This window comes from Chlorella variabilis, assembly GCF_000147415.1.
Source record: "Chlorella variabilis unplaced genomic scaffold CHLNCscaffold_1, whole genome shotgun sequence".
NCBI classification, from domain to species: Eukaryota; Viridiplantae; Chlorophyta; class Trebouxiophyceae; order Chlorellales; family Chlorellaceae; genus Chlorella; species Chlorella variabilis.
In genome coordinates, this window is record NW_005435087.1 from 2,440,378 (window position 1) to 2,468,042 (window position 27,665).

The following is a 27,665-nucleotide window of genomic DNA, read 5'->3' on the forward strand; positions in this document are numbered from 1 at the left end:
CCTCGCTGCGACAGGGGCATGACGCTTTCGCGACAAGCGGGGGGCTCTCGCAAGGTGAGGCAGCAAAGGTGGCGCCGCTGAAAGGGTGTGCCATGCAGCACGTCAAAAATGTGTTGAGCAAAGCACATGCTTTGCATATGTACGTGGCGAGACATGGGGTAGGGGGCAAGCGGGGAGGGGGAGGCAGAGGCCGGCACAGCTCCACTGGACATGCCAATGGGAAACAATTGCGGGGACATTGCTTCAGGGAACAATTGCAGACAAGGGTAGCGGGTGACCAAACGCTGGCCGGCGGCATGAAAGCAGCGCGGTGCCTCGGTGCTGCGGGCAGCAGACGGTCGCCCGGCCCGGAAAATTGGGAAGCACATGGGTGGCAAGCAATGTGGCGGGAGCCAGCTGCGGACCAGTGAAGGGGCCCACGCAGCTGTGGAGCAGGTATGAGAAGGAGGTAGATGGTGGCGACAGAAGTCAAAATTGCCTGGAGACCAGGCGGTCCGAAAAGGGGCAAGAAAACGGCGGGTGGGCTGAAGAGGCAAAACAGCGTTGCTGGCCGCCAGGCAGCAACTTGGCAAGTATTTTGGGTTGGGCCCTGGCAGAACGGGTTGCAGGGCAACATGGGTCCATTGATTTGATGTATCGCTGGGGTCAGCAGTACACAGGGGAGGCGTTGCGAGGGTGCACTGCCATGGTTCACGAGGGTGGGAAGGGACGCGTGCGCCAACACGCCGCCGCCCCTCGCCTCCTCGCTCCACTTGTTCAGTGGTTGGTCATTCGCTGATTGGCAAGCTAGCTTGCTTGCACACGGAAGGCAGCGCCAGCTGTGGCATGCAGCCAGCTTCAGCAGCTGGCGAGGCAGCTCACGTGTGGTGTGCCCTGGCTGCGGGGACGAGGCCGCGCGACACAGGCCGCTCCAGCTGCTGCACCTGCTGCCTGCGCGCGGCCGCTGCGGAGCGATTGGCTAGCGTGTGCTGCAGGCGGCGGCGTTGCAGCCGCTCCTGCTCCCTCTCCTGGTGCATGCGCAGCAGCTGGCTGTGCCAGTCTGCTGCCGGCTGGGAGCGGGCTTGCAGCGCGAGGGCAATGGACATCTCAACTGGCAGCCTCTGGGCAGCCGACAGCAGCCGCTCCGTTTGCTCCAGGCTGCAGCCAGGCGGCGGGGCGGACAAGCCAGCCGCAGGTCAGCACAAAGATGGGGTTCAAGCTCCAGGCAAGGAGCAGGCAGGCAGGCAGGCAGGCAGGGCCTTGCTCGCCCTTCCAGTTGCCTGCGGAAGCTTGCGAGGCCTGGGATCCTCACCTCAGGCGGTGTCCCATTGCGGCGCGCACCACACGTACATACTTGTGCTCCACTGCTTGGTACCGGCCGCAGGTCAGCAGCCGCGAGTAAGCCTCGGCATACCGCACAGCCAGCTGCAGGCAGAGGAAGGGGGGTGGCAGAGGTGAGGTGGCAGGGATTGGGCTGGACAGTGGGCGCAGGGCAGGGGAGGGCTCAGGCAAACATCGGAGGCAAGAGGCTCCGCGACATCAGCCCGTGCAGAGCCTAATAAGAGGAAAAAACCCGGCAGCCAGCCCACCTCGGCGCTGGCCCAGCCAGAGGACACAAACACACCCACTGCGCTGGCATAGCGCTGTCCGGCGTAGGGAGTGAGCCACAGCCAGCTGCTGGCGCGGGCACACGCTGCCTCCAACTCCACAACGTCCTGCAGGCAGTGCAACGGCACGGGCGGGGCGGCGGGCGAAACGGTGCCGTCGGTGCATGTGCGACGCCGGGGTCCGAGGGCGGTTGCAGGGTGCAGGGAAGGCTGGTGCGGCTGCTGCGCACCACCCAGGCCCACAAACCATGAACGGGAGGCGCGACAACAGCAGCAACGTCATCCGCGCCCCACCTCCTGGGCAATGATTGCGCCGGCATCATAGGCAGCCTTGAGCGCCTGCTTGCAGCGCACCGCCACGGCCGCGTATGGCGCCGCCGACTCGCCGCAGCCAAAGCGCAGGCAGGAGAGGAGGGAGAGGGCGGCGCGGGCGGCGGCGGCAGCCAGCGCCAGCTCGCCACCCCGCAGGGACGCTTCGCAGCAGTCGCCGGCGCGCTCTGCACACAGCAGGCGGGCAGGCAGGCTGCGGTTCAGACAGACAGATAACGGTAGGCCGAGGGCATGCAGAGCATGGAAACAGAGAGAGCGGCAACAGACACTCCCGCCGGCTGCCTGTGCACGTCGGGCAGAAAAAGGGATGCGCTGTGCGCCGGCAAGAACATGCAACCATCCTGCGGCTGCCACTCGGCGGCACTCACCCAGCAGGGGCAGCAGCCCAGGGGTGATGGCCACAAGCACGCAGTCGCCGCCTGGCGCCACATCATTCAGGGCAGGCGGCAGCTCTGCCTGGAGCATGCGCAGCAGCTGGGCCGCGGTGGCGGGCGCCATGCCCTGTGCGGCGCCCGCCACAGCCTCCAGCAGCCCAGGGTGCTCAGCACAGAAGGCCTGCAGCATGGACGAGGCGTGCAGAGCCAACTCAAGCAGCAGCAACGCAGGGGGCCATGGCAGCGGAAGAGGATGGAGCGAGGGCTGGGCGGCGCAGCGGGGGCAGGAACGGTGGTCGGCAAGGGCTGCGCCGGCCATGCCGATTGTTGCTGCTGCTGCTCACCTGGTGCAGCGCAGGAGGCGGCAGGCCTCGGTACTTGTAAGAAACCGCTTCCTCGGGGTCTGGCGCGTATGTGGGGCTGGCCCGAAAGTCGGGGCAGAAGGCGCCTGGCCGAGACAGCGGGCGGCGGTGCGTCGCAGCGGCTGGCAAGCGGCGACTCGCACCAGGGGCCGCAGCTGTGAGGCCCTGGCGGACGTCAGCAGAAGAAGCCTGCAGCAGGCGAGCGCGGGCTGGGCGTCAAGAGGCGTCGGGGGCGTTGCCCGCCATCTGCCGCCACACTCGGCGGGAAGGGTGCCGCTGACCAGAAAACTGGGCAGCATGTCCCGTTTGGAGCAAGCCGAGCCTGCCAGGAGCTCACCAGGGGGCAAGTGCTGCAAACGTTTCGGCCGGCAGAGCGCGGCCGTCTCGCTGCACCGCTGGCCGCCCAACTCACGGACAGGCCTGTACAACATGCCGAGATGGTGTGGCTGCCTGCAGGGGCACAAGGGCAGGGCTGTCCACATGATGCAGCCGCGAATGGAAGGTCCTCTGCTGCCCGTGGGTGGGCGCCCGACAGGCAGCGGTCTGCAATGCTCTGCCGAAACGGGGGACCGCGCATCACCTCCTGCCATCTCGTTGGTTGGCTCCGACACTAGCCAAGCTGTTAAGGGCCCTGGGTGTGCATGTGAGAGCCGTGGGACGGCCTGCAGGGCGCGCTGAAGCGCTGCAAGAGCGCGGGAATGCGGCGAGGGATGGAGCCCCATGGGTTGAAAAGGGTTGTGAGCCAGGTGTCGGCATTTCAACGCACCATTCAATATGCGAGGTACCTTGCTCTGATCGACCTCTAGCAGAATATGGGGAGGCGCTGGCAGTCAGCGAGGAGCGAGGGCGCGAGCTCAGGAGCACCCGCCCTCCACGCCGCCGCCATCTCCCGTGGCCGTCCCTGGCGTCTGGCTTGTGCACACACATACATGAGCTGAGATACATGTCACAAGATGAAAACAAACGTATCTATGAGAAATCAAGCCATGCAACTAGCACAGCTGTATGCGGATCAACACAGACAGCAAGAAACGGCGCAGTCTGAAGCCGCCTGCCCTGGGCAGACCGCCCATCACGCCGCAGCCTGCGCGGTGGCCGCCTTGCCGGCCTCGCTGCTGCCGGCACAGCAGGTGCATGCCACCCCGCAGTCGCACCCCTCCTCGCAGCTACACGCAGCAACAAACACCAAGAGAGGTCAGCCGGTGTGCCTTTCCCCTGCCTTGGAAATGGTTGCCCTGCCCTGCCGATGCCACCCACACCATTCTGAGAACCGCTGATCATCCCCCGTGCAGGTCCTGCAGCAGTCGAAGCCGCCCGGTCCAAGGCACCCCACCCAACCATCCACCACTCCACTCACGTGCAGCTCTCGCCCTGCTTGAAGCGGGTGCAGGGGCCACAACGCTCGCCAGTGGCAGAGGAGCAGCAGGCGCACTCGGCCTTGGAGCAGTCGCAACCGTCCTGGCAGGCGCAACCGGCTGGGCCGGTGCACTTGGGGCACGGTGCGTGCTTCCCCATGGTGGTGGCTGGCAGAATGTGCGGTTCAGCAGCAAACCTTGGCTGCTTGTGCCACATCGTGGCGGCGGTGCCGCCGCTGACATGGCGGACGGCTGGAAACCTCACCAGGCCATAGACTTCGCCTCCCGGCCCTCACCATCCATTCAGTATCTGAGCGGGGCCAGCACCGCCTCCAGTCGATCCTCTCCTGGTCTCCGGCACCGGTGCTCGCGCTCGAAAGCCCCTGGTTGCTCTGCAATAAGCGCCTTGGCCATGTATGTGTTGCCTGCAATCCAGCCCTGCGCGCCGCAGCCCTGCCCTGCTCCAGCGCAGCCTCCGCCACGCTGCTGCCGCCAACTCGCCCCCTGCAGTGCCTGCGGCCATGCCGTCCCCCCCAGCAGCAGCACCGCCTGCCCCGCCAGGGCTCACCGAGCGGCTTATCAAGAACAGCGCCAAGGTGCACAAGAAGAGCAACGCACTGCTCCTCGCCAAGGTCGCCACCCTCTTCACCGACCGCCAGCTGTGAGTGGGCCGGGCAGGGAGGGCAGAGCAGGGCACCGGCCTGCTGCTCGCGGCGGTGTGGCGGCTTACCTGCTGGCACCTTGCCCCTAGCTGGAGCCGTGTGCTGACCGACTCCCTGTCCACTCTGCTGCCGCTGCAGGTATGGCAAGGCCATCGGTACTTTCTACCTAGTATTCGTTGACCTCGAGGCGGCTCTGCAAAAGGCGATGGATGCAGACAAGCGTGAGCCATGCTTGTCTGGACGGGGAGAGGCTGCCGGCATGCCTGTCCTGCGGCTCTCCCGTCTCTACCCTGCCACCGTGCCTGCTGCAGGCGTGGGGTCGCTGCGGGAGGTGATGGGCCCGCTGCTTCGTGTGCCTGCCTACGAGGCCGACCTGCAGTTCTACCTGGGGCAGGGATGGCGCGAGAAGATCCCGCTCAGCCCATCCATCCACGTGCGCCCCATCTTGCCGGCTGGGGGGCTCGTCAGGCCGCCCGCTGATGCCGCGCCCGCCCCCTCGCGCCAGCGCTCCGGCTGGCGCACGAACAAGCCCCGCCCCGTGCGGTGCGCCGTGCCTGCAGGCGTACGTGGCGCGCCTGCGGGAGATTGCGGCGGATCGGCCGCTGCTGCTGCTGGCGCACGCCTTCACGCAGCACACGGCGGGGCTGAGCGGCGGGCGCATCGTGAAGCGCATGGCTCGCAAGTACATGGCGCTGCCGGAGGACAAGGGTGGGTGGCCGGGGGTCTACACCACGTGCTTGGTGTGTGCAGGGCGGGCGGGTGGGTTGCACGTGGCAGCCAGGCGTTGCTGTGCTGCGCCCGCGTCGCGTGCAACGCACTGTGCCACGCCGTGCCTGTGCCTGCGCAGGCACCGCCATCTTTGACTTTGGGGGCGGCGTGGAGCTGAAGGACGCGTTCAAGCAGCGGCTGGATGCGGTGGGGGCTGGGCTGAGCGAGGAGGAGGTGCAGGCGGTGAGCGTTCGGGCTAGGGCGGGGCATGCGACAGACAAAGCGGCGCTGGCGAGGCACCTGCAACACAGCCAGCTGTCCAGGCTCCTCTTTTGCTCCGCTGTCGGCATGCAGATCCTGGATGAGCAGCTCCGTGCGTTTGAGTTCAACATAGCGATCATGCGAGAGTTCCCCATCGGCCTGCTGCCGCAGCTGCGCGCGCCGCTGCACCTGCTACCCGCGCGCTACCTGGCTGCTGCTGCGGCGGCGCTGCTGGCCCTCGTCGTCGCGCTGGCGGCTGCACGGGCCAGGTGACGAGGTAGCTGGAGGGCCTGCTTGCATGTTGGCAATGCTGGTGGGCTGACAGCACTGTATCGTTCATTCTTTTCCGTGTGTGTTTGGTATGTACCACCTTGCATGATTGCCGTTTCCCTGCCCTGTTGTACTTTTATTGTGCATGTGTTTCCAGCACATTGTTTTAGCAGGGCTGCCTGTAGCCGGCGGGAGTGAGAGCGCCAGAGACCCACAGGTAGTGGGAGGACTAAGAATGCAATTAGCCAGACTGCAACAGACTGGCACAGGAAGGCGACGACTCCATGACGGCAAGAACTCATGCCGATGTAGGCTGTCATCACTTGTGGAGGTGCCTGTTGCATTTCGCACGCCAGGTCACGCCAAGTTGGCGGTTGGAGACTCCTGAGCAAGGCTCCATTCCTATTGGTTGGGCGTCGATCGATGCGCCTCGGCCTTGTCTTGAGGTGGAAATGCCACGAAGCTCCTCCAACCAGGCGCGGTGAGTACCAGCAGCTACGGCTGTGCCAGGAAGTCAAACGTGGCACTTGGCTAACCGCAACCACATACACGATCGGGAGGAGCCCAAGCTGCCATTAATGCATTAAACACGGCTTGCGCCACCCATTTGGCCAGGCACACGTGCGCAGTGCCTCGGACGGGCGCGCCCTCGAATTCTCTCACCGCGCAGAGACCACCTTACCGCAATGAGCCATGCCGGCAGGGCGCTCCTGAATGGGCCTGGTGGGCACCACTGCCTGGCAAGCGCTGAGCCAGCGGCACTGGTGTGCCTCCGAGCTACCACGCCGCGCCGCCACCTGGCCGTTGCCGCCCGCCTCGCTGGCGCGGGCCCCTGGCGGCCTACCCCTTCTCCCTTGATGCCACCTCGCATTGCCCATTTGCCCCCGCCTGGCTGCTGTTGCAGGCTCGTTCGGCTTTGGACTTTCTGATGGCAGCGAGGGCGAAGTCCCCTTCAGCACCGGGCGCCTGGTGCTCATCCTGCTGGTCCTAGTGCTGCTGCTGATTGGCTTGGCGATGGTGGGCAACAAGCTGGTCCACGGGCATGGCTGCTCTTGGTGGCCCTGGCATGCAAGCAGGGGTGAGTGGCTGGGGCGAATGGGTTGAGTCAGCGCCAGGGGGGGCAGGCGGTTTCCCGTGGTCATCGTGTGGCGGGTGCCAGCGGCTTGGGAGCGCCCCTCCCTCCCTCTCTGCAGCTGAGGCACCTGCACCTGCCCCCTGGCCTCCCATCACTGTTGTTGCAGAGGAGCAAGGGCCCGGCTCCGCGGCAGCAGGCCAGCAGGCAGGAGATGGCGCCCCAGAGGCATCTGCGCCGCCCGTGATCGTCATCATGCCAGGCGATGGCAAGGCGAGTGCTCCTCATGCGCTGTGCTTGGTTGGCGGTGGTCGGCCCAGGAACAAAGCGGAGGGGGGGGGCCATAGGCGTCTCCAGGCCATCGCCACTCACAGGAAAGCGGACGCTCCTGATTCGCCTGCCCCACACCCACCCCCACACCTACTCGCTTGCTGCAGATGCTGTATGCCGTCAAGGAGCTGCCTGCCTCCGACCTGGATGGCAGCCCCGCCAAGCCCCGCAGCGCCCGCGACATGCACAGCCAGCCAGCGCCGGCAGCTGCAAGCCCCCGCCGCCCTCAGGACCCGCCCCGCCCCCGGGGGCAGCGTCAGGAGCAGACCCGCGCCTCCAAGAAAGGTGCCGACAGCAACTCTGCCTGGCCTGCTTGCCTGTCTTGCGTGCTGCCTGCCTGCCTGACCAGCTCACGCTCTTGACTAGCCTCCCACCCAGCACTGCTCCGCAGGTGCCCAGCCCCGCATCCCGGTCTATACGTATGATCTTGCCTCGAGCATGGCGCTGCCGGTGCTGCCAGGGATGGCGGTGGCATGTGATACTCCGACAGCGGCTGCCAGTGGCGAAGGAGATGGAGCAGCAGTGGCGGCTGCAGCGCACAGCAGCGATCTGCAAGTGGCAGACCCGGAGCAGGAGAGCAATGCGAATGGCAGTTCCCGTCCTTGAGCCCTGCATTCCCTCCACCGATGGTCCTCCCAGCCGTGTTGTACATATTATAACATCTGGCCATCAAGTCTTTTGTTCTTCGCAGTTCGTTCATCCCTTTTATTAACTGATCCCCTTTGATCATTCGCCCTCTGATCACATTTGCTTTCCACCATCATTTGCTCTGGAGTCCTCTCTCCATCAGCCTCCTATTGAGACTTTCGATTTCATGCACCTCACACCAATATATGGACGGCATGCATCAGTAGCACACATGGGAATGGGACAGATGAGGTAGCATGACAGGCAAACGGAATGCTGCCACAAACGCATGCCACAACATATCGACGTGCATGCCGACAACCCAAGGGACATGAAATGCGGATGCGAGGCGGGTGGGGAGCGCTGCCGACCGGTCACGCCAACCCTCAGTCCTAGCTGGCTGCGTCTGTGCAGGTGTGCCTGCTGGGGCAGTCCGCAAGGCTCTGTCCAAAGGGCCGGCCACTACTGTGGCAAGCAATGGTGCGCCCAGGCGGGTGCTCACTCGGCGCCCTCCCCCTCACTGCTCACCGCCTCGTCCTCGCTCTGGGCCAGCACTGCAGGCAGGGCGCAGAGGTGGCGGGTGAGGAGAAGACGGGGCCAGCTCCACATGAAGCACATGCATGCCGGGAAGCTGAGGGTGGAGCGTGGTGGCCTGGGCAGCCGAGCGCCTGCAAGCCCACTCCTGGCAAACAGAGCAGCTGGGTCCGCTCGGCTGGCAGTCGGGGCGGGCATGCCAGCTCACCAGAGCCCTGCTCGTCGTCGTCGTCGCCAGCAGTGGAGGCGGGGCCAGACGGCGGCAGGCCTGCAGGCGTGGGCAGCACAGCAGACCCACCCCATCAGCAGGCAGTGCAGAAGCAGCGCCCGCAGCAAAGGCGCCAGCCCGCTGGTGCAAACAAGCATGCACATGTGAATGGGCGGTGAAGTAGGCCCTGGGGGAGGCTGCAGGTTCAGTGGGCGGGCGCTGCACCCCCCACACTCACTGCCGCTCGGGCGCTGCGGCTGCTGGGGCGACACAAACTCATCCTCAAAGTCGGTGCCATAGTGCTTCTCGCTGTCAGAGTCCTCCTGCTGTTGCAAGCAGGGCCGTGGGGGGAGGGTGGGGTGGGGCAGGGGCGGGCAGGCGTCAGCCGCAGGCGAGTAGGGAGGGCAGGCGAGGGGGCGAGGCGAGGTGCGAAGGAAGGCAGCCACAAGGTCGCCGCACCCCGACGGTCGAGCGCCACCCGGCCCCAGAGCTCCTCCCTCCCTCCCTGCCACCCACACACCTTCTCCCACTCCTTGGCCAGTGCGCTCTTGTCGGTGACCCCCGGCCGCCGCGGGGCGCGCTTCTTCTTGCCGCCGCGCCCGCCGGCAGGAAGCGCGCCGTCGCCGGCCACGCCGCTGGCGGCGGGCGTGCCGCGGCCGCGCCCACGGCCGCCACGGCCGCCCCCGCGACCCCTGCAGGCAGCACCAGCAATAGCACCACACGCATCAGCCAGGGCCAGGCGGTTGAGATGGACCGGAAGGCTGGCACCCATGCCAGCGCACCAACCAGCGCAGCGCAACCAGCGCTGCGCACCTGCCCCGGCCGCGGCCGCGCCCCCGGCCTCCCCGCCCCGCGGTGGATGCCACCAGGGCATCACTGCCGGAGGCCACATCTGCCTGGAACTGGATGTGGGGGAAGGAGAAGTCGCAGCGTGGGCTGTACAGCAGGCGCTGCGGCAGCGGCGGGAACAGCGTCTGCTTGACGCGCCCCGCCAGGCCTGCAGCAGCACCAGGGGCTCGGCGGTGTCCGATCAGAGGGGGCGTCATCAACACCTGGTGCTGTAGGCGGGACCACAAGTGAGCAGCGACAGCAGGCAGGCGGGAGGGGCCACCCACCCAGCGGCTGGCCGCACACCACGCCGGCGGCGGTGGGGCGCTGGATGAACTGGTAGCCCGCCAGGCTCTCGCGGGCCGCCGCCTGCGCCTCGGCGGCGCCGTACAGCAGCGATGCGTCCAGGCACTGAATGCGCCAGGCCAGGGCCGCCGCCGTGACAGGCAGCCAGGCCAGCGGCGGCTCCTCCTCAGCCTCCGCCCCCGCCTCGGCGCCGGCAGCCCCCGGCGACGCGTCCCGGCTGCGGCCGCCGCCAAAGGCGCCGGGGCTGGCGTCGCGTGCGCCGCTGGGCGACTCTGGCAACTCTGCCAGGCTCTGGGCATCCGCCACCTCGCGGCCTGGAGGAAAGAAGGGCGAGGGGAGGGGTGTGCTCAGGGGGAGGGACATTCCTCGCGCTCAATCCTCGTGCTTTCAACCAGAGATGCACAGCAAAGCGAAGGAGGAAAGGACAACCAAAATCCAGCGCGGCCCTTGGGAGGGAGGCAGGCAGCCCAGCAGCAGGACGGCTGCGCGAGCGGCGGCAGCGGCGGCGCTGCGGCCCTCACCTGTGCGCAGCCAGGCGCCCCGCACCAGTGGCGGCTGTCGCATAAAGAGCGGGTGCAGGCGGGAGGGGTCGAGCGCCGCCTCCAGCTGCACATGCAGGGGGAGGCAGCAGCAGCTTGCGGGCCAAATGCATTCAGCAGGATGAAGCACGGCGGCAGGAGGCAGGCAACGCCTGTGCGGCGCGAGGCAGGGTGGGTGCAACAGAGGAGCGTGCATGTGCCTGCCCAGCCGGCAGCCCACCCACCTCCCCCAGCAGGCTGCGCAGCTGCTGCAGCGAGTCCGCCTCCCGCACCGCCTGCTGCCAGGCGGCGGGCACCAAGGGCTTGGCCAGGGCTGCCGCGGGCAGGCCCCGCTGGCAGCAGAGCAAGTCCTGCGCACAAGCGGGGCAAGGAGAGGCAGCAGGGCATCGGATGGTAGCAGGCCACATGGTGCTCTGGGGTCGCTCTGGGGGTCTCAAAAGGTGGGCAGCGCCAGCAGCAGCGAGTACTGCCGTAGCAGACAGGCGGGCAGGCCGCGGCGAGGACCAGGCGCCACCCACCAGCTTCAGCCGCGTGACTGCCAGGCTGTCGCCCGGTCGCAGCGGGGCCAGCTCTGTGGTCGCTGCCTGCTCGGCCGCCGAAGTGGCTGCCGCTGCTTCCTTGGCCTTCTTTCCAGCCCGCCCCGACACCTGGACGGGCTGCAGCGGCGGCGCCGCCAGGACGAGGGACAGCAGCATCTCGCGCAGCCGCTGCTCCGCGCCCGCCTCTGCCGCCTCGCCCTCGGCGGCGGGCAACGCCAGCGGCGCTGCAGGCATGGCGCGGCGCGGCACGCAGTTGGGCGCTCGCCAGAAGGAGAGCAAGACACAACTGCAGGCACGCGTCAACCTGCAAGCCCTCCACCTCCTAGCCTCCGAGCCGCCAGCCCATCCCCACCGCCTGGTGCACTGCCATTGCGCATCATCAACGCCGTGACTATACCGCCCCTCCACCGCCACCACTACCATCACCACCACTTCCACCACCACCACCACTTGCCCACCCACCTGCAGGCATGCCCGCTTCCAGCACGCCCCGGTAGCGCAGCAGCGAGGCATACAGCAGCGACTCGCGGGCCCCGCGCCGCTCCAGCGCCGCCACCAGCGCCGCCAGCGCCGCCGAGCCGCACACCAGGCTCATCTCGCCATCCTCATGGCTCTCAAACAGCAGCCGGTCCCCGGCCTGGTGCGCGTGCTCGCCGCCCTCCTCCTCCTTTGCCCCCGCCTGCTGAATTGCGGCGGCGGCGCCCAGCGGCACGCCAGCCAGCCGCCAGTACTTGTTGTACCGCCTGTCCATGCCCAGAGGCTCCAGGCGTACTGCGGGAGGCAGCGCGCGGCGTGCGGGTGTGTGTGGCGTGGGCTGGGTGGTGTGACAGCCAAAACCGCGCGACGGACCCGGCTAGGCAAAGCTGCCGGCAGGCACAACGATGCTGGCAGCCATGCATCATCGCGCAACGCCACCACACTCTGTCCCGACCCCAGGGCAGCCGGCAGGAGAGCAGAGCGCACAGCCCGGCTGGCAGGCAGACCTGAGTTGGCTTCCATTTCTCGCCGGACCTGCTCCGCACGCTGGCGTGCCCGCTCCACGTCGTTCTCTTTGTCGTCGCCGCCGCCGCCCTCCTGCATGGGCCAGAGCAGCGGAAGGCAAGTCAGGACCGCGCTTGGCGGCTTCGGGAGGCAAGAGGCGTGCACTGTGCGGGAAGGGAGGTGGGCAGGTGCTGCATGCGTGACGCTGCAGGGGCAGCAGCGGCAGCAAGGCACACCTTGGTGGCCGTGGCGATAGCCGCTGCACTGGCTGGTGCTGCAGGGTCCGCAGAGTGCGGGGCCGCAGGCGTGCCGGCCTGGCCAGCGGCGGTGGGCTCGCCGCCAGCTGGAGAAGCGGCGGAGGGAGCGGCAGCGGGGGCTGCGGCTGTTGCAGGCTGCTGGGCTGCTGCCTCTGGCGCAGCCCCAGCTGCTGCCTCGGCTGCTGCAGGTGCCGCCTTGTCTACATCCATAGGGGAAGCCCCATCAACCGAGCCTGCCGCTGCGGCTGGTGCAGGCTCCCCCGCCGTACCCGGTGCCGCTGCAGGGGCAGCAGCGGGCTCCCCTGCCCCCGCCTGCTGCGCCGCAGCGGGCGCCGCAATGCCGCCCTGCTGCAGCAGCTGCTGCTGCTGGAAGCGCTGCAGGGCCCGCTGCGCCTCCTCCGCCGCCGCCTGCGCCTTGGCAGCTGCCTCGGTCTGCTTGCGACGCTTCTCGGCCTGCAGGGGTCGAGCCGGCAGCAGGCGAAGCTGTCACTCAGGCAGCCACACATGCATGTGAGGAGGAGGCAGCAGCGCAGCATGACCCTCAGGCGGGACCTCTACTGTATCCACTGTATCTCCTACACCGCAAGTGCAGCAGCGCCACCCACCCGCGCCTCCTCCCAACTCTGCTTCTTGATGCGCTGCTGCTCCTCCATGCGCCGCTCGAGCGTCTCCCTGCAGAACCAGCGCAGGCGCAGCGGACAACACAGGCGGCACACTCGGCTTCAGCTGGGCAGCACAGCAAGGGCACACAGCCAAGGTGCAGTAGGAATCACACCCTCCATCCTGTCGGCAGCCGCCAGCTGGATGCACAGACCAAGCGCCCGGCAGCCGAGCACCCGCCAGAGGGCCGACAGAGAGGGACACTAGAGCAGGCGGCGGCGCGGCGGCGGCAGCCGCACTTGATGCTGGGTGAGTCCATGGCCAGGTGGCACAGCGAGCACAGCATGCCCACGCGGTGCTCCAGGGACAGCCCATCGTAGTCCGCCCCCTGCAGCGCCTCCACCCACGCCTCGCCCAGCTGCTCCCGCCGCCGCGCCTCCTCCTCCTCCTCCTCCTGCTTCTCCTGCACAGCGCGGGGGCGGGCGGGGAGCGGGCGGTGCAGGCGAGGCAAAGACGCGCGGCATGAGATGAAGGCTGGTGAGGACGTGTGGGTTGCAAGCAAGCAGCAGCCAGTTCAGCTGTCAACAAGGAAGAAAGAAAGGCGGCAGCAGCTGACCTCCTCGTCCTCGTCCTCCTCCTCCTCTGCGTGGTGCTCCTCCTGTTGCTCATCCTCCTTCACCACCACAATCTTGGTGCCGCCAGGCGACAGCAGCTCCGGGTCCGCCGCCGCCGCCTCCTGGCCCTCGGCCTTGGCGCCAGCATCCCCCGCCGCCGCGTCCCCGCCCGCGGCAGCCCCGCCGGTGCGCCGCTGCTGGTTGGTGTGAGCGATGATGGCTTGCAGCGCAAAGGTGGCTGCCTTGGTGCGCACAAACAGCACATCGCGGCCCATCGCTCCCGCCACTGCAGCCGCAGGCAGGCAGCCAGCGAGGAGAGACGGTCGCGCCCAGCCCCACACAGGCGCTGGCACTCAACCCAAAGCTGAGGTGGGCCTCAGCGCGGCGAGTCCGCTGCAAGCAGGCCACCCCGCCCTTGGAGCGAAGCCGCGGCGCCGCAGCGCAGACCAGCCGCCGCCGCGCAAGCGCTCTGCCAAGCGCAGCGCAGACCAGCCACCGCCACGCAAGCGCTCTGCCGAGCGCAGCGCACAGCCCAGCACAGCCCAGTAGCAGCCGCCGGCCCAGGCCACCCACCGGAGGCCTCGGGGGTCTTGCTGGACCTCAAGTCTCTGAAGCCGCGCTTCTGGATCTCTCGGGCAATGTCCTCCACCCGCATCCCCTCCGGCCCCGCCTCCGCCAGCACCTGCCAGGCGGCCGCCTTGACCGTGCCCACGCCCAGGCGCGGCGGCAGGCGCAGCTTGAGGTCGCCTGCAGGGGGCGGGCGGCAGGGTGGAGGCTTGACAACGTCGGGTGAGCAGGCAGGCGGGCAGGCAGGCAGGCGGGCAGGCACGAGGCTGCGGCCAGCAGGCACCCCTTGAGGCTGTGCAAGGGAGGTGCTCCTCACCGCTGCCATCCTGCACGGTGTCCTCCCCCTCCTGCCCCATCTTGGGCCGCTCCTCCTTCTTGGGCTTGGGCCGGCGGCGGCCCAGCCCCGCGGTCACCGCCAGCTGGCGCGCCACCTCAGGCCACGTCAGCGAGTTGAGGTGCGCCCGCCACCCGTCCACATCAAAGCCCCTGCCGTGGCGCAAGACAAAAGGGGAGGAGCAAGGGGGAGGATGTATGAGCAGAACAGGTTGTGGTGGAGGTGGCTGGCAGGCCGACGCGCGGCACAATCGCAGCTCATCCCCCTCCCTCCCCCACATCTGCATTCCATTCATACTCCACTGTGGTCAGCCACAGGCAGCCACAAGCCAGCCAGCCGCTGCACAGCCACGCAGGTCCACCCCGGCTGAGCAGGCACGCTAGGCCCCACCCGTGCTGTGCAGCTGTGCGGGCCTCACACCACCTGCCCGGCCACGCAGGCCCCACCCCTGCTGTGCAGCTGTGCAGGCCCCACCCACCAGCTCCACGCCTCCTCCAGCATGTGCGCCGCAGACATGAAGCGGGAGTCGCCGCCCCGCTGCTCCGCCAGCATGGCGGCGGTGGTGGTGGCGTACGCACCAAACTGCGCCGCATGCGCCTCCTCTGCAGGAGGGGGGCGAGCGCGGGGTGGGGCAGGCCAGGACCAGAGTCAACTGGCGAGTGATGAAACCACAAATCACCAGCCGGGCATTACCCACACGCCATGGGCATGCATGCATGCAAGCCCGGCAGCTTCTGCAAGCACCCGCCCCGCGCGCACCCATGTCTGCCTGCACCAGGCGCAGCAGCGTGATGTGCAGGCTGGCCAGCAGCGAGCTGCTGCTGCCCTTCGCCACCGCCGCCAGCAGCTCGCTCAACTGCAGGGCAGGGCAGGGCGGGGCAGGTGGTGGAGGGGTGGTCACCTAGGCAGGCCAGCATCAAGACAGGGACCCCAGGAGATGGCGGAGGCTGAGAGAGCAGCCGCAACACAAGGCTGGCCGTTGGGCACAGCGGGGCACAGAAGTGCCGCGCTGGCGCACCGTGCAGTGCGGCAGGCCCAGCATGCCTCCAAAGCCGTGCAGGAAGGACCAGGACGTCAGCAGCTTGCTGCCCTGCTCCTGCCCCAGCTCAGGCGGGAAGGCAGGCGCCAGCGCCACGGTGGGAGGCGGGAAGGGAGGGCGGCTGGGCAGGGGCGGGAAGCCGGCCGGCGCCGCGCCGTCCTCGTCTGCCGGCAGAGCCACATCGGGCGGCAGCCTGCACCAGCGCCGCCATTTTATAAGCAGTTCGGCAATGCGAGCCAGCGGCTGCACGCCTCTGTAGGCAGGCCGCAGGCGGGCAGGAAGGCAGGCAGGCAGGCAGGCAGGCAGGCAGGCAGGCGCCTCACCCGTGCTTGGCCCGGTAGTCTGCCAGCAGCGCATCCCACTCGATGTCGGCATCGTCCCGAGGCCCCGTCACCCCAGCCTCCCGCTGCCGCAGCCGCATCTCCCGCTTCTCCTGCGCCTGCAGCGCCTTGAGCACCTCCTTCTCGCTGCGCCACGGGCACACACGAGCGAGAGAGAGGAGGGACGGGCGCGGGGGTGAGAGGGAGAGAAGGCTAAGCAGGCACGCAGGCGGGGACCCATGGCAGCCGGGCTGCACAGTTGGGAGCACAAGAGAACGGCCAGGCGGGCACAGATGCCCACCACACCAGCAACCCACACCGCAGCCCCGCACCGCTTCTTCTCCTCCCTCTGCCGCATCTTCTCCAGCCGCTCCCGCTCCTTCTCCTGAAGCGCAATCAGCTTCTTCTGCAGCCAGGCACAGGAGGGGCAGGGCACACGTGAGTTCCGTAGCTGCGGCGAAGGCTGGCATCGGGCACAGGGCGGGAGAGGCGCGCAGCTGGCCGCGCGCCTTCTCCTTCTGCTCAATGGCACGCAGGCGCTCCGCCTCCTTCAGCCGCCGCTCCTCTTCTTTCTTCTGCGTGCGGGTAGACGAGAGGCTGGCACCACCCGTGAGCGTGCGGCGGGTGCTGCTTGTGCCTGCTGTGCTCCTCACTTGATCCGCCTTTGCAATTGAATGCCTGGTCCTCGTGACCTTCATCCCTGTCCCTTGCCTGCTCCTCCACTCCGCCCCCGCCCCTCAACCACCCAGCAGCCCACTCACCTGCTCCTTCATCACCCTCTCCAGGTGCTTGCGGCGCTCCCCCTCCAGCCGTGCCAGCTCCCGTTCCCGCTCCTTGGCCACCTTCATGTCCATCCGCTCCTTCTCGCGCAGCATCTTCTCCTGCTCCTGCAGTACCATGAAGCGGTACCATGTTGGAGCAGCACATGTCAGAGAGGCACCATGGTACCTTGGCACCACGAGGGTGCATGGCTGCCGAACCCGGCAACACCAGGGACATGCCCGGCAGGCTTTGCGCCTCTCCCGACAGACACCAGCCACCTGCCTGCCCAGCCAGCCCTCCACCCCCCAGACCGAGGCCAGCCAGCCCCCAGCCTGGCTACTAGCCTTCCCCTGCCCAGGCGGCCCCCCCAGCCCCGCCTGCCTTGCGGATCTGATTGGCCAGCCGGTCCTGCTGGATGCGGGCGCGCTCCGCCAGCATGGCAGCGCGCTGCTCCGCCTGCGCTGCCGCCCAGTCCTTCTTGCTGCCCTTGGGCCGCTTGCCTGCAGGCGGGGCGGGGTCGGCAGCGGTGGGTTTGATGAGTGGGTTTGTTGCCTGGCGGCAGCCCAACCCACCAGCCAAGCTACCCACCAGCCGAGCTACCCATCCTGCAACCTGCCACTCACACGGGCCACACACACACTCACACACACACACACACACACACACACACACAGCCACCCACCTCCTCCTCCCAGCACAAAGTCTGGGTCCTCCTCCTCGTCGTCGGCATACCCAGCCGCCGCCGCCTTGCGCTTCTTGCCGCCGCCGCTGCTGCCCGTGCTCTGGCCCATCACGACGGGGTTGCCTGCAGCAGGCATGCAGCAGGCATGCAGCAGGCAAGGGTAATAGAGGGCACACAGAGGGGACATGCGCAGCAAGGAGCATAGCACCAGACGGAGACACAGCAGGAGGGTAGAGGTACAGGGCCCCAACTCCAAGCAAGAGGCCTCCCTCGCCACAACCAACTCTACACCAGCCAACACCGCACCTGGCAGCAGCGGGATTTCATCAAACTCAAAGCCCAAAGGCGGCCCGTCCTCGCGGAACGGCACCCCCAGCTGCGCCTTGGCTGCCTCCACCAGTTCCTGAGGCGGGGAGGGGGCGGACAGGTGGGGAGGGGGAGGGGACACAGCATATCTATTGAAGAAGCATTAAGCCCCAAAACAATAACGATAACTACAACTAATTTTGGTCTTCCAGCCCTTGACATCCAGCGGTACGACCCCGAGACGGTGGGTGCCGGGAGCGAGTGCAGGGCACATCCTGGCAGCGACAGGGCCGCAGCAGATGCACCGGGCAGCCGGGCAGCTGGGCAGCAGACAGGCGCGGAAAGCAACAAGGAGCTGCCAACGGCAAGACGCACCAGGTACTCCGCGAGCCGCATCTGCTCTGTCTGGTCCAAGGCATCCTCCTCGCCGGCCTCGCCGCCAGCCTGGCCGCCCTCGCCAGCAGCAGCGCCCGCTTCTGCTGCTGCAGGCGCTGCGGCTGCGGGTGCGGCAGGTGTCCCGTCTTCTGGGGCAGCCGGGGGAGCGGGCTCCGTGGCAGCAATTGCTGCTGGAGCTGCTGCTGGAGCTGCTGCCTGCGCTGGGCCCGCCGCTTCGCCTCCAGCTGCATGGGCTGGGGCCGCTGCTGGCACCGCCTCTGCGCTGCTGGGGGAGCTTAGGGGCACTGTTGCGGGGGTGGGCACATCGGGCCCACCCCCGCCAGCGGCAACAGCAGGGGGCGCAGCAGGTGCAGCAGCCGGAGCGGCAGCGACAGCGGGCGCAGCAGGAGCGACGGCTGGAACGGCAGCGGCAGTGAGCGTGGCTTCGTCAGCCGCTGCTGCTGCTGCTGCGGGAGCAGCGGCTGTCGGCGCGGGCACCTCAGCTGGAGGCGGAGCCTTGGCTGCTGTGCCTGTCGTGGAGGCTGGTTGCGCCACAGAGGCTGGCTCCGCAGTAAGCTGTGCAGCTGGTGGGACATCTGGCGCTGGCGCTGCTACTGGGGCGGGTGCCACAGGTGGCGCTGCGGCCGCATCGCCGCCCTGTGCTGCTGCCGCGGCTGCCAGCTCCTGCTTCAGTTGGGCTGCCGCAATCGCCGCTATCTCAGCATCCTTCTCCTTGCGCCGCCGGTGGGTGAACCAGGTCTGCAGGCGGGACACGCCACACACGCCAGCCGCACGTTGGCGGAACACAAGTGACAGCAGCACAGCACAGAACAGAACAGCACAGCAGGCAGACAAGGCAAAAGGTGCTGTACAACTGGCGAGAAACTACGGGCAGACACAGCTGGAACACAGCAGCCAGCCACACGCAGCCAGGCCAGGCAGCACGCTCACCCCCACTTGCTGCGCGGTCAGGCCTATCTTGCTGCCTAGCACCCGCTTCATGTCCTCTGTGGGGTACTGGCTCACTGCAGCAGCGGCGGCAGGGCCAGCCAGGCCAGGGCGGATCGGCAGAGCAGTGACCGGGGCAATGCAGCAGCAGCTCCGGCAGCAGCAGAGACGGCTGAGAGGAGTGCTGGATGGCAGGCCAGAATTAACAGGAAGTGTCAGCGGCGGGCCACAACTGCACAGTAGAAGGAAGGGAAGGGGTCCAGGGGCGGCACCGCAGCAAAACCTACGTGCAAAGGCAGCCTCCAAAGCCTCCTTTTGGAAAGGAGTCTTCTGCTGCGCCACTTTCTTGCCGCTGCTGCCTGTGGCATTGGCCGCCGCTGCCCCCGATGGTGTGGCGGCTGGCGACGAGGGTGTGGCAGCGCTTGCGGCGCCGCCGCCGGTTCCGGCCGCCGCCGGCGGGGTGCCGCCTCTGCTGGCAGCGGCGGAGGCGGGCTCCTGCCCCAGGGCTGCAACAGCTGGTGACGCGGCTGGAGCCGGGGCCGCAGGCGCCGCCACAGGTGCTGCTGGCTCCATGGGAGCAGCCTCAGGTGCTGGCGCCACTGCGTCTGCAAAAGCAAGGCAGGGAGAACAATTGCGGCCATCAGGCTAGGCAGCAGCTCCCCAGTGGCAGCATGCCGGGTTTGCAGCAGTGCCCACTCCCTGCCAGGCAGGCCGCCGGGCCAAGCACAAAGGGCTGCCAACCACCATTATTTTGTGGCACGGAGTACACGGCAAGTGTAGCATTTCCCATGCAAGGCAGCACACCGGAGGCAGCAGGGGACCGCGACAGGCCTCTGCTGGCCCAGCCAATTCTCCCCAAACCCAGGAGCGGCGACGCCACGGCCCGCCGCCCGCCAGCCGCTGATTACCCAGGACTCCCGCCCGCGGCGTGCTGCGGCAGAGCCCCTTGCGCAGCTGGCCACTCACCAGGCGGCACACTGACGGCGTCTGATGGCCCGTTGGCTTCCATAGCCACCCCCTACACGCTCATGGCCGGCTGGCTTGAACACGCAGAAGAAGCAGGAGGGCGCCAAACAAGGCCGCAGCTGACTGTCAGCGGAGGTCCCTGAATCTATTGCCAGCCCGGTCTGCCCAAATTTCTGGGCCAGGGCCCTGCACGCGATGGGGCCGATGATCGCCCAAGGCCGCCAGGTTGTCCAAAGTGCTCAACAAGCGCTGCAGCGGGCAGGCGGTTGTGGGGGAAGACGAATGCGGTGGGCGCCGCCTGATTTGGGCTTGCAGAGGATAATCTGAGGAGAGGAGCTCCCAGCTGCGATGCAGGCAGCAGGCAGGGTGCACAAGACCCACCCGCTTGACCGCACCCTTCATTCCCACCGCTGTCTCCCCGGCCCCCCGCAATCTCACGCGCCTGTGATCAGGCTACTCTACACATTGGGGGCCTTGCGGCGCTGCCGGGGTCGCTCGGTAGCTGGTCACAGACAAGCAGGGCCTGCATGACACACATGTTGAACTTGCGGCTCGCCCCATTCTGCGCTCTAGGAAGCAATCCAAAGCTGGAATCCAGGCGAGCATCAAGCAGTTCGTGCTATGTGCTGGCGCCTGGCCGGCAGTGGGCGTGAGCCTGAGCATAGCGTGGCCCGCCGCCGGACGCCACCACCAACGCCCACGCGCAACCCGACAGCATGCTGTTGCCACATGCCCCCTGCCAAAGCATTCTGCACGGATCTGGCACTCCTGGCAGTCCCCAGAATCGCCCAGATGCAGCTCGAGGCGCTGGCGGGGCGGGAGGAAAGTACGACACAGCCGCCCTTGCGGCACCGGTGCCACCAGTGGTGGATGTGCAAGCTTTTTACACAGTGGCTGCCAGGCATGAAAGGTCTGTGCAAGCTGCAATAATAATGTGCAATGAATTGTTAAGAAATGGTCCAAGCCCACACCGCTACCACTGCACGGCAGAATGTTCGTGGGCAAGCCCCCAAAATCCACAGAGCCTTCCCACCCGCTCAGCTTTCCTTGCGCGCTTCTGCGCTGCCGCCAGCGCCGCCAGCCACTGCTGCGCCGCTGGCACCCGTGCTGCTGTGCCGTGCAGCTGGCGGCGGCAGCAGGGCCGCCGCCGCCAGCGAGGCCACGCTGTACAGCACCAGTGCCCACACCAGGTAGCGGCCCCCAGGCAGCCATGCTGCCACCGCCGCCAGCGCACGCAGCATGAGGCGTGTGCCGCCCACCAGCACCGCCATCCAGAAAGCCAGAGATGCGGTCTGCTTGGCACAGGTGGCTGGCGAGTAGTTGCCAGCCGGGCCTGCCGGTTCAGGCATCACAGGCAAGCCTGCACCAGCAGCGCCAGGTCAGCGGAAGGGCACGCATCGGTCAGCGCTAACAACTGGCAAAGCAGGGACAGCATCCAGAAAGGCAGCACCGACAGCAAACAGCAGCAGGCAGCACCGGGAGCAGCAGCACCCCGGCCCCGGGCCTGCACAAGCCCGCCGCCTGCCTGCCTGCGGCCACACATACCGTGCCGCGGCGCCGCGAACACAGCCTCCCACTGCGCATCCCACAGACGCTGCACAGCCGCCGCAAACTCTTCAAAGTCGTCAAACCGTGAGCTCTCCAGCACCTCTGCACCAGGCAGGGCAGGGCTCAGCCTCACATGCTCGCATCACATCTGGGCGGCAGCAACACCAAGGCAGCAGAGCAAATGTTCTGGGGCCAGCGTGGGAGTTGGGGCAGCCAGACCATCCAGCAGCCGGCATCGTGTTGCCAGCCAGCCACCTTTGCCCCAACCCGCGAGGCCCACACCACCCGCCCACCCACCTGAGCAGCCAGTGACGAGGGTGCGGCCAAAGTGGGTCCACATGCGGCGCTCGTTCAGGATCTCCTCCTTGTAGGCAGTCACCACCACCTGCCCACCAGCGAGGAACAATACCATTGTATTGGCGGGGACAGATGTGTGGCAGCAGGCAGGCGCAGGCCCTGTGCAGGGCATCGCAGGGTGTGTGCTCCGGCCCGCAACGCGGCAGGGCCAGCAACAAAGGCTGCCCCAGGCGCAGTCGGCCCGCAGGCAGCCCACCTGCACCGGCAGCTTGCGGGTGAAGGCGTAGCGCAGCATGCCGCGCTTGAGGGGCAGCGAGGCGGTCTGCTGGCTGCGCTTTCCCTCAGGGTAGACCAGCAGGTTGGTCTGTGGGCCGCCCTTGGCCAGCTCGGTGTCCAGCCAGCGGTTGAACTTCTGCAGGCAGGTCACAGCAAAGCGTGGAAGATCCAGCAACGGAGCAGGCCGGATGGCAGCACACAGGGATGGCATGCGGCAGCACAGCCGTGGCATCAGCTGGCCCGCCAAGCCCGCGGTGGCAGAAGGCGCAATGCCCCGGGGCCGGGACACCACCTCACCTCTGTATCCTTGACTCCCAGACGGTTGAACAGCAGGATGGAGCGCAGAGCCATGAGGGAGGTGGTGAAGGCGGGGAAGGCGGCGCCCACGGCGCGCCTGCTCAGTGGCACGCCCCGGCACCCCGTCACATACATGTCGACGAAGAAGTCGCCCCAGCTGCGGTGGTTGGCCTGCGGCGGCGAGGCAGGCAGCGCGTCGCCGGTGATAAGCAGCACGTCTTGCTTGTGTAAGCGCTGATGCGTCCTTTCTGCCCAACGTGAAGTGCTGGCATTGCGGAGCAGAAAGAGCAGCCTTGACCGCCAAACGCGCCGAAACAAGCTTACCAGGTACATACACTTTCCGCTGTACACCTCATTGCTGCCCAGCTTGAGCACACGGTACTTGAAGGCCCACTTCAGGAAGCGCACCCTGCACGGCCAACGGCGAGTCGCACACCAGCCGTGAGCGTCAAGGTTGGCGGCACGGCTGGTGGCCAAAGCAGATCGCCCCAAACCGTCCCCATCGCCACTCACGCGGCGACAATGTCGTTCCTAGCTGGCGAAAACTGCCACCACTTGATGAAACCGGTCAGGCAGCCCAGCTGGAAGCACCTGCACGCAAAGACGGAGGCGGGGGCGCAGCGGCTGGAGGAAGTGGGCACCCGGCGAGCGCAGGCCGCGTTCACAGGTCGTCCGCTCACGCCACAGGTCAGGCAGCGATGGGAAGCCTGCTTGACGCACCAGAACATGCAGCCCACGCCGTAGAGGTAGGCAGGCAGGCCCAGTAAGGTGCGTGGAGACATCATAGAGCAGACTTAACAGGATGCGGCAGCGCGCCGACTGTTTCACGGCCCTTCCACAGGCGTGCGGAGGTGGGCCAAGCGAATGGCGGGGCGATGGTTGAACCAATGGGACCGCAATTGAAGCGGCAAGCAACTTGCTGAGCGATGGGAAGGCCTGATTGGCGAAGGGAGGCGATTTGTGCACCAGCGGTTCCCATGCTCAGCCCGCTGGGGCGGGTTGGGAGGACGGCCTGCTGCTGCTGTTCCCAAGGCTGCCTGGCCGGAATTGTGGACTGCCATGTGACCATACATTGCTTTGTGCACACATCCTGGAGGTTATTCGTTACAGGCCAGCTGGTCTGCCTACCAGACGGCATGCATGACAGGTGCCGAAGCGTGCGCAACCCAGGCGATCCCCCGCGCTTCATCCACCAGCAGGCCGAGGTCTGATTATCAGGCGAGCGCACAATAAAGAACACAGCAGCAGCAAGCAGCACGGCGGGCTCAGCTGGCCTTCTTTCCGTCTAGCGCCGCCACATTCGTCGCCGACTGCGCCAGCTGGCCGGGTCGCCGCTTCTCTGCGTGCAGCTGCAGCGCGTTGACAGGCCGCGAGTAGAGCCAGAAGGCGAGTGCCAGATAGCCTGCCGCCGCTGCCAGCGCCACGGGCTGTGCCGGACCAAACAGCGCGAAGAGCCAGCGCCAGAAGCGGAAGGAGAGCCAGCAGGTGAGGCAGAACAGAGCCATGTTGGCGACCACGACGCCCAGCATGCCCAGCGTAATGGAAGCCGGGTACTCGGTGTCGGGCTCCTGCGGCGCCAGCTCCGGCAGGCCTGCGGTCACGACAGCCGGCAGACACCGGCTGGTGTGCTTCACGGCAAGCACATGGCAGCAGCGCCTGGCGCCTCGACACATCACTGAAATCAAGTCGGCGCTCGCCGCTCTGCTGCTCCCACAGTCGGGAAGCGATCCAGAGACATGCATGGACCAGGCCGGCTCGCAGCGATGGCATGCCCTTTCTGCGCCACCGCCCACCCCAGTGCAGCGCACCGTCCCAGTCGGCGCCAAACACGGCGGCCCACTGCGCATTCCACGCCTCCTGCACCTCCTCCCAGAAGGCGTCAAATGAAGGGTAGTTGGCAGTCATGATGGGGGCTGCAGGCAGGGGAGCAAGTGGTTTCAGCTGAGGTTAGGGTGCGTGAATGCAAAGGCGGGTGGGGGTGGGAGGGCTGAGAGCGCGAGGGGTGCAGCAGGCCTGCGTCGGTGAGCCACAGGAGGGCTGCTGTTGCTGCCGGCTGTTTCCAGCTCTGCGTTGGTCGGCGCCCAACCAGCCAGCATGTACAAAGCTGCTGCCGCCTGTGCCCTTGCCACACGCACGCACGCCACCGCCACCAGGCACGCACCTGAGTAGCCCACCACAGCAGTCTGGTTCAGCCTGGCGGTGCAGTGCTTCTCCGAAATGATTGCCTCCTTGTTGGCGCCGATCACGATCTGCACGGCGGCGCCCGACGGCCCATCAGCCGTCGCCCGCAAAGCAAGGGGCAAAGGCAGAGGGGCAGTTGGCGGCAGCGAGTGGCTAGCCCGGCAGCCCCTGGCTTGCCTGCACCGGCAGCTTGCGGCTGAAGGCGTAGTGCAGCATGCCGCGCTTGAGGGGCAGTGGCTCGCCCAGCGTGCTGCGGTGGCCTGCAGGGCACCAGCAGCGGAGCTCAAGACAGCACCCAGCGCAACTTCCCCAAACCGAGCTGCTTGGTCGGCAGCCAACCAATGCGTCCACCCGCAGCCGCCTGCTGGATGCCCACCAGCACCCTTCTGGATCTCCTGGGCAGCCAGTCTGCAGCAGCAGCCCTGCTCCAGCCCTGCTACCGCCAGGCCCGCTCACCCTCAGGGTAGACCGACAGCCCCGGCTGGGGGCTGGCGGCGCGCTGCTCGTCAATCCACCGATTGAACTTCTGCAGCAGCGGTGGGGCAGAGAGGTTGATCCCTTTGCACTCACACACTAAGCTGGAAAACAATGTTTTTCGTTTTGTTTCACCTCCTTATCCGCCACGCTGCCACGCTTGAACAAAATGATACTCTTAAGCACCACGAGAGCACTGACAAACGTGGGGAACACACCCAGCACCGCCAGCCTGCAGAGGGTGGGAAGAAGGCGGGTGGCGGCGCTCGAGCCAACGCCCTTGACGCCCGGCCGCCACACACCCCACGGCTGGTGGCGCTCCCGCAGGCACCACCAGGCATCCACCGCGCTATACCGGCACCGCACCACCCGGGTGCCCAACCCACCCCCACACACCACAGCCAGTGCCCTGCACCTGCTCATGAAGAGGGACCGCCCCTCTGTGACATACTGGTCCACAATGAAGTCGCCCCAGCTGCGGTGGTTGAACAAGTACACGCACTGGCCGCGGTACAGCTCCTGGGTGCCCACTTTGAGCACGCGGCACCGGATCCACCACTTCATGCCGGCCGCCCTGCGAGTGGCGGGCAAGGGCACATGCGGCAGTGAAAATGGCAGTGAAGTGTGGCACGCAAGTGGCAGGGGACAAGTAGCGTGATGGCAGCAGCATTGGCGGGTGGGGTGGGGGGACCCAAGTCCTGGGCAGGGGCAGCGGCGGGAGCCCACACCGCTGGCGGCCAAAATTGGAGTAGCAAGGCTGCGCCACTCCCAGCCAAAAGTGCTCCGGCAGAGCCTCACCAGCCCAGCACATCGTTTCGTCGGCCCTTGAGCTTGAGCCACTTAATATGGTAGGACAGGGCCACAAACACAACCGACCAGTAGAGCAGGAGGATGCTGCGAGGAGCAGGGGTGGGGCAGGCGGGTGCCGAGCGGGCGGCTTACTCAGCCGGCGGCGGGGTTGAGGGCGGCGCTTCACCGCGTGGCGCTGAAGTCCTGCCAGATTGCTAGCATCCATGCACAGAGCGGGAGCGGTCCCACGGCAGCGCAGAGGGCCTAGAACTCTGCCGCGATCATGGCAACATGTTGGGCCAAAAAGGTTTGCGCACCTGCCCAAAAAGGTTGGCCACTTGGTAGCCTTGGCAATGAGCCGGGCCAGCGTCATGGGGGCACGGCCTGGGGGGCGAACCGAGGAGGCGCGATGCCAGGCACGTGGAGGGACTCTCCCCGACTGGTGAGAAGTTCGCTCCTTGGGTCAATTCTCGGCGGCCCGAGCAATCGGGAGCTACCCCAGCGAGCAAACTTTCCTTGGCTGTCCTGCTGTCCTGCTGACCAATTTTTACCAACAACGCAATCCAAAGCAATGGAGGACGTCCACTGCCGTTTGGGGCGGCTGGCTCAGGCCGGCACGTGTTAAGGTGTTGTAAAGACCGCCAGTGGACATGCGAGCAGGCGGTGCTGTGGCGCCAACGCTGTACTGCGCAGCCCATTTTTCACGAGCTGCCCACAGCACAGCCGGATTTAGAATAATCAAAATCAGAGTCATGATCCGTTGTCTGCAACCTGTTGAGCATCCTTGGTTCCCTGTGCTCCTGCTGGTCACCCTGCATTGCGGTGCACCACCGCCTGCGGGTGGTGGGGCACATGCCTTTGGGTGCCTTACCCTGGCAACAGAACCCTGGGTTTACTGCTCCTCCCAGCCAGTCAATTGGCCGTTTGGGGGATCTAATTCCGCGCAATTCTCCTCCCTGGCGCCCCTGCGTTGCCTGCTGTGGTGCTCGCCCGAGGCTATAGGCTCATTATCGCCGCTATACTCGTGCACATCGGGCCCCATTCGTTTCAGGCAGCTTAAAGCCGCAGAGCTCTGCGCCCTGGCCGCCATCCCGCTGCTGCTGTGCTGCTGGCGCTGGATTTGAGCCTTCAGCTCACTGCAGTCAACACAGCAGTGCGCGTATTGCATCATTCTGCGGCGCAGGGCATCCGCGAGCAGCCCCGCCGGCGCCGCCGCCGGTCGCCGCCTGCACGCACGCGGCAGCGAGCTCTGGTCGCGGTTGGAGAGGCTTCCCTGGTGCAATGGCAGCCAACTTTTGGCTCTCGCCCCAAGCGTGAGTCAGCCGGTCCGGGACTCGGCCCCCTGGTCTGCTGCTTTGCCCGGCTCGATGCATCGCATCCCAACTCCCCTGCTCGCTGGCCCCTGCCTGCACCCGCAGCAAGGCGCTGGTGGGGCGCGAACAGCTGCGGCAGGCGCACGCCGCCGACAAGGCGGCGGGGCTGAGCGATAGGCAGATCGCCGACCTCCATGCCCACTTCGTCGCATGTGCGCAACCCCTGCGCTTGCCTGATCATCACACCGCGCACGACGTGCCGTTGCCCCTGCCCGCGTCCACCCCCTGGTAGCGCTTTAGCGGCCCCCCACCTGTGTCCCCTCTCCCGCCCCTCCCTGCCTCGTGCCCCCGCAGACATGCAGCAGCTGGCCCGCAGCACGGTGGTGGAGGGGGAGCCGCTGCTGCGCCAGCGCCTGGTGGGCACCGCCGCCGTCTACTGGCGCAAGTTCTACCTGCGCAACGACTTTGGGGTGGCCGACCCGCGCCTGCTGGCCCCGGCCTGCCTCTTCCTGGCCTCCAAGACTGGTGGGGTGGGGGTGGGGGTGGGGTGTGGGGGGCAAGGCATGGAGTTGGGCACAGGCGTCGGGGCTGCTTGTGAACCTGGGTGGGTTGGCGTCACCGCCTGTGCACCATGTTTGAGCTCCCCATCATAGAAGCGCTGCACAGCTGGCCGACTAGCTGCCTCCGCTCCCACCCGCTTCCCCGCCGTTGCCAACAACCCATTGCTCTCACGGCCGCCTGCTGCCCGCCGTGCGCCGCAGAGGAGACGCCGATCCACTCCAAGCTGCTGCTGCACTACGGGCGGCGGCTGTGCACCAAGCACGGCGCACTGCCGCCGCCCGACCTGC

General features: G+C 67.1%; 5 protein-coding genes across 5 annotated transcripts in view; 2 read left to right on the plus strand and 3 right to left on the minus strand.

Moving 5' to 3' along the window:
• Positions 1-944: 944 nt before the first annotated feature.
• On the minus strand, positions 945-3,337 carry CHLNCDRAFT_33659 (expressed protein; the record flags this gene model as incomplete). Its single annotated transcript, XM_005852179.1, has 8 exons — positions 3,233-3,337; positions 2,990-3,102; positions 2,635-2,841; positions 2,285-2,471; positions 1,881-2,083; positions 1,569-1,694; positions 1,292-1,404; positions 945-1,137 (listed from the first exon to the last, which is right to left on the minus strand). Coding segments are annotated over exons 1-8 (1,152 nt in total), but the record flags the coding sequence as incomplete, so codon positions are not given.
• A 301-nt stretch (positions 3,338-3,638) lies between these two features.
• On the plus strand, positions 3,639-7,916 carry CHLNCDRAFT_49660 (hypothetical protein; the record flags this gene model as incomplete). The annotated part of the gene is made up of 12 exons (XM_005851851.1): positions 3,639-3,782; positions 4,016-4,151; positions 4,518-4,668; positions 4,808-4,890; positions 4,981-5,102; positions 5,230-5,377; positions 5,517-5,620; positions 5,732-5,907; positions 6,385-6,389; positions 6,813-6,925; positions 7,418-7,595; positions 7,702-7,916. 12 exons carry the CDS (start codon positions 3,639-3,641, stop codon positions 7,914-7,916), a joined length of 1,575 nt encoding a protein of 524 aa, XP_005851913.1.
• CHLNCDRAFT_56599 (hypothetical protein) lies at positions 7,709-22,845 on the minus strand (the record flags this gene model as incomplete). Its single annotated transcript, XM_005852180.1, has 37 exons — positions 7,709-8,491; positions 8,680-8,739; positions 8,918-9,005; positions 9,200-9,371; positions 9,493-9,676; positions 9,795-10,127; positions 10,335-10,419; positions 10,577-10,702; positions 10,871-11,115; positions 11,354-11,662; positions 11,875-11,965; positions 12,109-12,215; positions 12,399-12,582; positions 12,735-12,801; positions 13,029-13,192; positions 13,346-13,629; positions 13,917-14,090; positions 14,227-14,396; positions 14,723-14,846; positions 15,004-15,100; positions 15,263-15,536; positions 15,607-15,750; positions 15,936-16,009; positions 16,365-16,490; positions 16,989-17,170; positions 17,354-17,450; positions 18,344-18,487; positions 18,680-18,753; positions 18,964-19,281; positions 20,745-21,002; positions 21,188-21,292; positions 21,488-21,575; positions 21,744-21,899; positions 22,061-22,231; positions 22,385-22,469; positions 22,574-22,651; positions 22,781-22,845. The coding sequence occupies 37 exons, from the start codon at positions 22,843-22,845 to the stop codon at positions 8,436-8,438; spliced, it is 5,559 nt and encodes a 1,852-aa protein (XP_005852242.1). The 3' UTR covers positions 7,709-8,435.
• A 480-nt stretch (positions 22,846-23,325) lies between these two features.
• On the minus strand, positions 23,326-25,877 carry CHLNCDRAFT_133550 (hypothetical protein; the record flags this gene model as incomplete). Its single annotated transcript, XM_005852181.1, has 9 exons — positions 23,326-23,651; positions 23,869-23,973; positions 24,222-24,309; positions 24,425-24,501; positions 24,698-24,767; positions 24,851-24,947; positions 25,131-25,289; positions 25,514-25,609; positions 25,822-25,877. The coding sequence occupies 9 exons, from the start codon at positions 25,875-25,877 to the stop codon at positions 23,326-23,328; spliced, it is 1,074 nt and encodes a 357-aa protein (XP_005852243.1).
• Positions 25,878-26,785: 908 nt separating this feature from the next.
• CHLNCDRAFT_49663 (hypothetical protein) overlaps positions 26,786-27,665 on the plus strand; it is a gene marked incomplete at both ends in the record, with an annotated part of 1,887 nt that continues 1,007 nt past the window's right edge. Inside the window, 3 exons of the mRNA XM_005851852.1 lie at positions 26,786-26,817; positions 26,923-27,029; positions 27,172-27,347. Coding sequence (XP_005851914.1) covers positions 26,786-26,817; positions 26,923-27,029; positions 27,172-27,347 — 315 coding nt within the window. The remainder of the gene's footprint in view (positions 26,818-26,922; positions 27,030-27,171; positions 27,348-27,665) is intronic.